The sequence below is a fragment of the Mesoplodon mirus genome (genome assembly GCF_964341445.2).
Source record: "Mesoplodon mirus genome assembly, chromosome: 2".
NCBI classification, from domain to species: domain Eukaryota; kingdom Metazoa; phylum Chordata; class Mammalia; order Artiodactyla; family Ziphiidae; genus Mesoplodon; species Mesoplodon mirus.
In genome coordinates, this window is record NC_138977.1 from 47,983,309 (window position 1) to 47,992,228 (window position 8,920).

The 8,920-nt window shown below is 36.0% G+C and overlaps 1 protein-coding gene across 1 annotated transcript; it reads right to left on the reverse strand.

Annotated features, from left to right (window-relative positions):
- Positions 1-2,179: 2,179 nt before the first annotated feature.
- On the reverse strand, positions 2,180-8,302 carry EPGN (epithelial mitogen; the record flags this gene model as incomplete). The annotated part of the gene is made up of 5 exons (XM_082603790.1): positions 2,180-2,234; positions 3,894-4,046; positions 4,780-4,888; positions 7,638-7,727; positions 8,260-8,302. The coding sequence occupies 5 exons, from the start codon at positions 8,300-8,302 to the stop codon at positions 2,180-2,182; spliced, it is 450 nt and encodes a 149-aa protein (XP_082459916.1).
- Between the last annotated feature and the right edge of the window lie 618 nt (positions 8,303-8,920).

Here is an 8,920-nt window from a genome sequence, read left to right on the forward strand (position 1 = left end):
GCAACAAAGCCCACGTGCCACAACTACTGAAGCCTGCATGCCTAGAGCCTGTGCTCCACAACAAGAGAAGCCACTGCAATGAGAAGCCCGTGTACCGCAGTGAAGAGTAGCCCCTGCTCGCCGCAACTGGAGAAAGCCCGTGGGCAGCAAAAATAAATAAATAAATAAATAAATTTATAAAAATAAATAGATAAATAAATTTCCATATATGTAGTCTCACTGGGTGGATTATCTAATGTTAACGTATACTCTTCCACAGGTGAAAAAAATTGAATTTCTATTGGTTTTATGTTTTGGTTCACTTTTTGGTTTGGCATTCTGGGAATTTTAATTTGTTGATTAATATCAATTCAATTATGTTTGCATTTTAGAAATATTTATAGACAGCAAATATTTATAACTTTTTAGGTTATCACCTCCCCAGATTCTACCCTTACTTCCTCTTCCTTTCATCGGGAGGCAGTCCTTAATTAAGCTTTAGTGTTCCTGGACTCTACCCAGCTTTTTAACACCTTTTTGAAATGCTCAGGAAAAGCCTAGCTTTCTAGGTGCGGTCACTGGAGTCACTGGGAGGAAACTTCATCTCCCCACTCCTTGGTATGATGTAACCTCTGCATACTTTGTGAGGTCATGCAGAAAGTGCTGACATGCAATTCATCTGCATTAAATTCCTTCTGAAGGAAAAACAAAGCAAGTGAAATGCCTTCTATTCAAAGGAAAGCAGAATGTAGTTTTGTTTAGAAGTGAATGAAAAGTCACAACTTGATATAAGAGAAAGGCTTGCTACTAGGTTACCATTGTAAGAATATTCATGTTTGATCTTTTTTTAACCCATCTCATGATCAAAATTATTTTGCTTATCTACACCACAATAGAAAAAAAGTCCATAGTCTTAGATTGAATCTAAAAGAAAAATGGTAGATATTATTTTTAATTTCATGTTTTACTTCCTTTAAAAACAAATTCTTAAATTATTACTTACAAACCAAATAATAAAATATACATCTAAGATGATATCCAGTGGGGTGAGAGGTGAGGTCAGGGACAGAGATGGAGTTGAGAGGTGGAAAGTTTTCTCTCTTCTATCACAATCAAATTTTAGAGCTAGAAGGACCTTGTAGAAACTGATCAAAGCCCAAAGAAATTAAGGGACCTGAACAAGACTATTCGAATTTGGTGGAAGAAATATGATTAGAGAGGAAGGACCCTAATTCTCAAATCGTTATTTCTACCAATATTCCGTTTTCTCTCCCTCTGTGCAAATCTTCTCTCCGGTACCCAGAAATGGTAAAGAAAATTTCCACCTGCTGTTGGCTGGTGAAAATTTCTTATGTCAAGTTCTTCAGTTTCTATTTCAGAGCCAATTGTAGAATTTTATTTGTTAGTAGAATTTTAGAATTTCAGTCCAAATAGATCATTGCCAGGTCATTCCACTAACAATAGGAGAAAGTGATGAACATAAGCATTCGGGGACCAGTGAGTCCAACACAAAATTTTATAATCCATGCAGAAACAAAAACGTTTTGCCTCCTCAGGGCTCAATATCCAGATAGCTTTCAGTCATCAGAAACTCTTTAGCTTATTCCATATTTCACAGTGTTGTCACAAGTTGGGTATCATTATGTTTGCCTTGGACATTCCATTTCTTTTCTCTAGCTTAGACTTCAATCATAAGTTTGGTTCACTGGAGGTGCCATAATACTAATCTCATCTGAATAGCTGACATCACATTCTGTTAGACACCATGAAAGCATCATGTTTGGGATTTGTTCCGTAGAGCAGTGGTCCAGAATCCTGGTAGCAAGCATAGTGAAGAATCCAAGCTTGGCATTGCCTTGGCTGGCTGCAAGGTTGATAATTATTCCCATGAAAATTCACATCTGACATAGTCGGAAGCATAAAACTTAGTCTCTCTGCAGTGAGAACAATAATCACACAACAGCAACAAACCCAGAGTAGAACTGTGAACTTGACCTCTGACACTGTACTTTGTTCCCTTGGCTCCCTTGGCACTTTAAAAATGGCAAAGTCTAAGGACCAATGTTGAAATTTATTCTCTTGTTTCATCATGATCCCAACTTTCTAGCCAGCTTAGAAAGTTTTGTTGTTTCACTTGAAATTTTCAGTTTTGGGCCCACTGATTTTCACCAACGACTCTTGAAAATTTCTTACAAAGGCCTCATAGTGGTCTTCCTCCGGAACAGACGTTGTAAGGTGATTTCAGTTTTAGACACCTAAAACAGAGTATTGGTTTTCATATGAATTTGACTGCTGTTTGTATAGCTTATTGAGGATTATTTAAATGCTCTGGTGTAGCAATTGCTCTTGGTATCCCACCCATATCCTCTTTACCCACTGGTATACCCATCCCCCAGCAGTTGTGGGTGTTAATAAGGCTCACAGCACCATCCTTTTCTAGAAGATTGTCCTCAGCCAAGAGAGGACTTTGCCTGAAGATTCCTAGGAGATTCCAAGCCCCTCCCCCTTACCCTGCCAGGAGCACTCTGACACCCATGCCTGATGATGCTGGGTACTACAACCAAGATCCCTCACCTTCTTGGGATGGGTCAGCGATGCCAGTCATGTTCTAGGTCTCCCTTTGGAATCAGGCTGAGGATAAACTTCAGCTAAACTACATCTTTGCTTACCTTCTTCCTCTGTTCTAGCTTCCCTACTTCATTACAGATTTCACCTTTGAGCATTCCCTTGACCAGTCATCACTCAGTCAGGAATCTCTATCTTAGGTTCAGCTTCTAGGGAACCTGATCCCAGACAGCTGTCTTGTTAATATTAAAAGGTCTTACTTCCTTTTTTATTTTCTTTCTTGGTCTCTTAGGCAACTGATATAACAGATTTTATATCAATTGATCCACAATTGATATAACAGATTTTATTCTCTCTAAGATGCATTTTTTTTTTTTTTTTTTTTTTTTTTTTTTTTGCTGTACGCGGGCCTCTCACTGTTGTGGCCTCTCCCGTTGTGGAGCACAGGCTCCAGAAGCGCAGGCTCAGCGACCATGGCTCACGGTCCCAGCCACTCTGCGCCATGTGGGATTTTCCCGGACCGGGGTACGAACACGTGTCCCCTGCATCGGCAGGCGGACCCCCAACCACTGCGCCACCAGGGAAGCCCTCTAAGATGCAATTATTAAGCAAACTTTTTTTTTTAATGTTGTACAGTAATTTTTGGTCATTTTAAAAATGACAACTTGGTTAATAGAGTACAGCAAGGGAAATGTATTTATACCTTTTCTTTAACGTATATCACATTATTTCTTGACTTTTCCCTATACATGGATTAAAGGAAAAATTACCAGTGTGGAAAAGCCAGAAATAATGATTAATAATTAATGCATGAGTAATTTTTACTTAATGGATCAAATTTATCTTGTTTAGCTTTTAGCAGTAGATAGTATCTCCTGAATATACCCTCAACTATGTCTGGGAAGAAAATGGCCCACATTTATCACACATTTTCATTCATTTAATACTCATGTTTTGATTTGTCCATTCAACAAATGTTTACTGAGTTTCTATGATGTGCCAGACATGGTATTCGACACTTCATATAATTGTGTACAAAACACATTAATTTTTACCCTTGTGGGCCAACTGTCCTACACATTTATAACTTTGATGTAGGTAGACAGAGTTGGGGATGAAGGGAAACAGTAAATTGGAACTATCCTATTGCAACTGTGGGTAAATTTTTACCTCTTGTCTGGGTTTATGAGAAAAGGCATCAAAACAAATATGCAGAAACTTGCCAGATTTACAGCCATATTTTCACTAAAATATTATATATGTCAGTGCCTGGTACATTGTAGGGGCTCAGTGAATATTTCTCAAATGAGTGAGTATCTAGTGACTTCATAATTTGTTTTTTATCATACCTCTTTCTTATGTAGCAGTAAAAAATAACAAGAAAACTACTTAATAATAATCCAACGCCAATCCCAATTGCAATGTATTTTTCATAAGAATCCACAGCATATGAAGTTAAGGTCAAGTGCTCACACCTTTCTCCAGTATAACCAGTAAAACACCTTTAAAAAAAGAAAATAATGTATAATTTTAAAACTCATGATAGAAACACAAATGACAAATTTCGAAGAATGAAAAAAATTTAACAAAAAGTGATTTAAATTAAAGAGGCCAATACCAAATGAAAGCCAATCTATTAAATGTATTGAAGAAGCCATGTATTTTACAATAATCATTTGATTAAGACCCCATATTAATGCAACTTCCCTCATTGGTAGGAGGGAAAGGTAGGACCCTTGCATGAGTTGATCTAGAAAATTGTTAACCTACTCTTTCATAGGAGGATGCTGAGCAAATCAATGATCATAAAAATGGTATCTCAGTTGATCTAGAACTTTATATTCCTGAAGTATTTTTGCCATAGTCTGTTTCATTTTATCCTTTAATCTATCCATAAAAACTTGGAAACTTCTTTGCGTGTTGTTAAAAGTTGATTTGGATTCAGTAGTTTTGAGGTACGGTGTGAGCTTCTACATTTTCAACAAGCTCCCAGGTTATACAGATGCTGCTAATCTAGGAACCATATTTTTGAGTAATGAGAACTAGGTAGGTTAGAAAAAGACCCCTTAGATATTCAAATACAAAGAGAACTGGTGAATCACATTCAGATCATGTACCTTTTTTTACTAGATAAGATGGAGGCATGTGGAAATGTACTATGTTAAACACCATGTGAAAGGAGGCATACCTTCTCCTTCTCCCATCTCTAGGGCTTAGGAAGTTCTTTGCAATTACCTGCAGATGGCTTTCTCCAGCTCATGGTGGAATGCACAAACACCATTGATGCAGTAACTATGGTGGTCTTCCAAGCAAGTATGTGAGAACCTCAACGCTATGGGTCCTTCTGTGTAGCCAGATAGAAAAAGGAGATACAGTATTAACAGATGAGGTGGTTCACACTTCCACAGTAGATTTGTAATACATATACAAAAAGACCTTTAATTTTAGGAATATTCTTTGAGTGCTCTGTCATTTGAACTATTGATTAATTCCTTTGACAGGTTATATTTACAAAGGTTGGGTTAATATCATCTAAGACATATTAATGAATTAGGGGCTGGAGGTAGATTGATGATCATTCCATTCTTTGGAAACTATGTAATAAGATATAGATACAAGTTTGCCAAAAGGTGGCAGCATTGATTCTAGTCTTAGCATGCTATCCTGGGCAAGACTTCCCAAATATATGCCTGGAAACAAAAGAAATAATACAATTTTTTTCATTCTCCCCTTTACATCTGAGAAGTAAGCACTTAGGAAGATTTGGATTTATGGTTGGGAGATAATGAACTTGATTTCTGTTCATTCTCCAGAGAAGAGTGAGATGAGAATCCTCCCTTCTTCTAATGCAGACTACCTTAAGTAGCTAATGGAAAAGGGATTGTTTTCCCTAACTGATTTCCGAAGAGGTATTGTTATGACCTATACATGAAGCCAGAAACAACTTATGGCTCAGGCTTAACATAGCTAAGACAGTAACTTCAGATGTTAATTAGAAAATTTACTCAGTTAAGAGGCATCATGAGATTGTGGGAAAAGCCATGGAATTGGAATTAGAAAACCTGTGTTTTGATTTCTAGCTTTTAACACTATGCAAATGACCACACTTGGCGAAACCTTTGTGGTCAAGTGTCCAGAAGCCTCTTTATGGGAAACTTCCCTTTGGGAAGCTGTACTGTGGCAAAATACTTAGATTTCAGGATGCTTATCCTTCATTCATTGATGTACTAAAGACATATACCTATACTATCTTTGAGGTTTATGCAGTGGGAATGGCAAAACAGCATAAATGAGTCCTTTTTAGTATACTTTAATTACTGATTCTTAAATTCTTCTCAAGAAGAATTAGTGGCATTTTATTTTTGTCACTGTTATGAATAAACATATCTCCTCAACCTTAGTTATCATGTTATATTATATTCACCTTGCTAAGTAGATTAAGAGAATCATACTTATTTGTTTTCAGGAGAAAAAGATCTAAAAAGGCATACTTATTTATATTGAAATTACTAAATCTTTAGGTACTAAGTCACCAACAAGATACTGTTATATAACTTCATTTTGGTTGAGAACACACAACATTACCTTAAAATTCATATTCATTTTAAATGTGGTATAGTAAATCTAATTTCTCATCTTGATCATTAATTCTAAGGCAGTGGGAATTTCTCATTATAAACTGTGGTAGGTTCTTCCTACTTCAAGATTAAATAAGTTCAATTAACCAAGCCTGAACCAGGACTTACTAGAAAATGTGAGAATTGAAAGAAGACATTTCCAAAGAAAGAATATACTAGAGACTCATCTTTCCTCTAAGGAGAAGAATATTAGTTATAACTTCATGAAACTTTCCTGAGATACTGGATTCAGATTTTTAAATTAAATGAAAAGTAGGGAACTAAAATTCACCCATCAAGAAAGCAAAGAAAAACTACTGAAGTGATATATTCAATCCCTTTTGTCCATAATTATTACCTGTAACTTGGAGGATTTGACTTGCAGTTCACTACTAGGGAAGAAAAAAGGTGGTGATGGACACACTGTTATGTCACTTAGAGGAAACTGTGCTTCTTCAATTCTCTACAGTATTATCTCTCAACAAAGATGTTTTCTCTTTGTTTAAAGGCTCAAAAGACATGAAGAATTTGGCTAAAAGTTATTCTAAAAGCCACACTAATTTTATTTTTCAAATTGATATATATTCAAAAACTCAAATGAGCACAATATTTTAAGCAAATTTTTTAAATTTAAAATTATTGGTGAAATGAAGAATACTTAAATATTACTATCTTCCATATTCAGAAACAAAATATTTAACTTGATATTCTTTTACTTGCCTGGCTCTGAGAGCAAGATATGGTGTTTCTTTGGTCCTAAGTCACAAAGCCCATCTTCACATCAGGGGGTGGTATGTGATTTGTGTGAGAATCACAACCACCTGATACACAGGTCTTGGCAGGTAACAAATTTCCCAAGTTCACCTCTAATAGTTCAAAGAGTTTGGAAAAATGCTGATGCTCAACAGTGGCCAGAAGCTATTTTAATAACAATAATAAAATATATCATCACTATCAACAACAAAAATTGGATACAAGTGGTTGGGAGATATAGCATATACTAAAGCAAAACAAAAAAAGCCCCCAAAGACAAGAAAAAAGATCTTTCCAAAGATGAGGGAAAGTGGATTAAGGCTTCATCTGGTAGCCATAATTTATTTGGCTGCAAAGCTCACAATCACAGATCAAAATATAAAGTCACTCATCAAGAATGCCAAAATAGGGACAAACTGCCTCTGGAAGCACATGGGTCATTGGGAATCCAGCAGGAATCAAGCAGAAAGTGTGGCATGTTTCACATCCAGGACAGTAACTGAAAACAACTTTTTCTCATTTGCTTCACTTCCTCCTTTTAAAAAGACAATTCTTTGCTGACACATTTACCTGTCACTTCCATTTAACAGCATCCTGATAAAAGATTGTCTAATAATAAAATACATATTTAAAAATTTCCAGTGTTGCTTTTATCACAATCCAAATTTCTCTCAAACATTAAAAAAAAAAGTCACTTGAAATACAAAAGTGTGAAGAAAATACCTTCTGTTTTGTTAACGGTCCAGTTACTTTGCTGGGTTGTGATTGGGGGTGTTACAGTCCTGGCTGCCTCTTCAGTCAATGCTGTCACAGCTGTGTGAAAGGGGCGGGAAGGGAAGGCATCTTTAGCAGGTGAGCCTCCTTCTACGTACCAGCAACAGATCAAAAGTTATTCTATCTAGTCCCACATCTGTTCTATTTTTAATTCATTTACATTTGAAATCCATAACCTGACAAGGGCAGTTTCCTGATAGTTTCTCATGCATATCAATTCCACTCACTACATTATAGTTAGAGAAAGTAGAAACACATTAATTATTAAGAGGAAATAAATACATTTTATAAACTCATTCAATCACAAGGACATTATCATATCATATGTATCAACTACTCTTCAGTTGTATAGAACAAACAATATAAAGATCTCAGAAAAAGAGGTGTCAAAATATGTTAAAAGAGGAACATACATTACATAAGAAACTAAATTAATTCACAAATTCCTTGCTTGGATCTTTGTCATGAAGAACAACCGCTAAAAGCCAACTCCTCACTAATTCAGATAAAACAAATCCTATTCATATTTTACAATGTCACAAAATTAACACAGCAAAAAGAAATGACCTACCATTGAATAAGATACAGACTGATACTGAAACTCCGAAAGCCATTTCCTGCGCTTGTTAACAGTATCTTGCTCTTATCCTCCTAGAATGACGGGTGGAAAGTTTTTATTGAGCTCTCGGAGGCTTTCTTGCATTTATATTTCATGAAGCGTCATCTGTCAGTTCTTACCAATCAAAAAAGTATGTCTTTCTGGCAGCAGCTTGAAGCCTTGAGGCGTTCGTGTACTTGTTTAGGATACCTGTGTTATCTAGCAGTGTGATCAAATTTTCTTTTGAAACACTGGTTTCCTGTTACCTGTGGGCATAATCGTGTCTGTAAACGTACTGAAAACAACAAAAAAGAATCTGAATTCAGGAAAAGCCCCGTTGGTGTGAACAGAATTATCCCAGCTCCAAAGTTGATAGTGACCTATAAATGATTCCAAAATGGGGAGTTTTGATATTTCCAAAGTAGGAAACATCTTAAACTGTTCGTAAAAGAAATATCCCTGAAGCTGCAGTCAGTTACACTACTTTTCAGTACAGATTGGGTTCCACTGCAAATCAAGACATTTTGTAATTTATGGGCAGGAGAGAACAATTAAATGTGTGTAAAAATAAAGGTTTAATATTCCATTTTGGTTTTTGCTACTTAGTTTTACTATTTCAAGTTCTGAAAAAAAT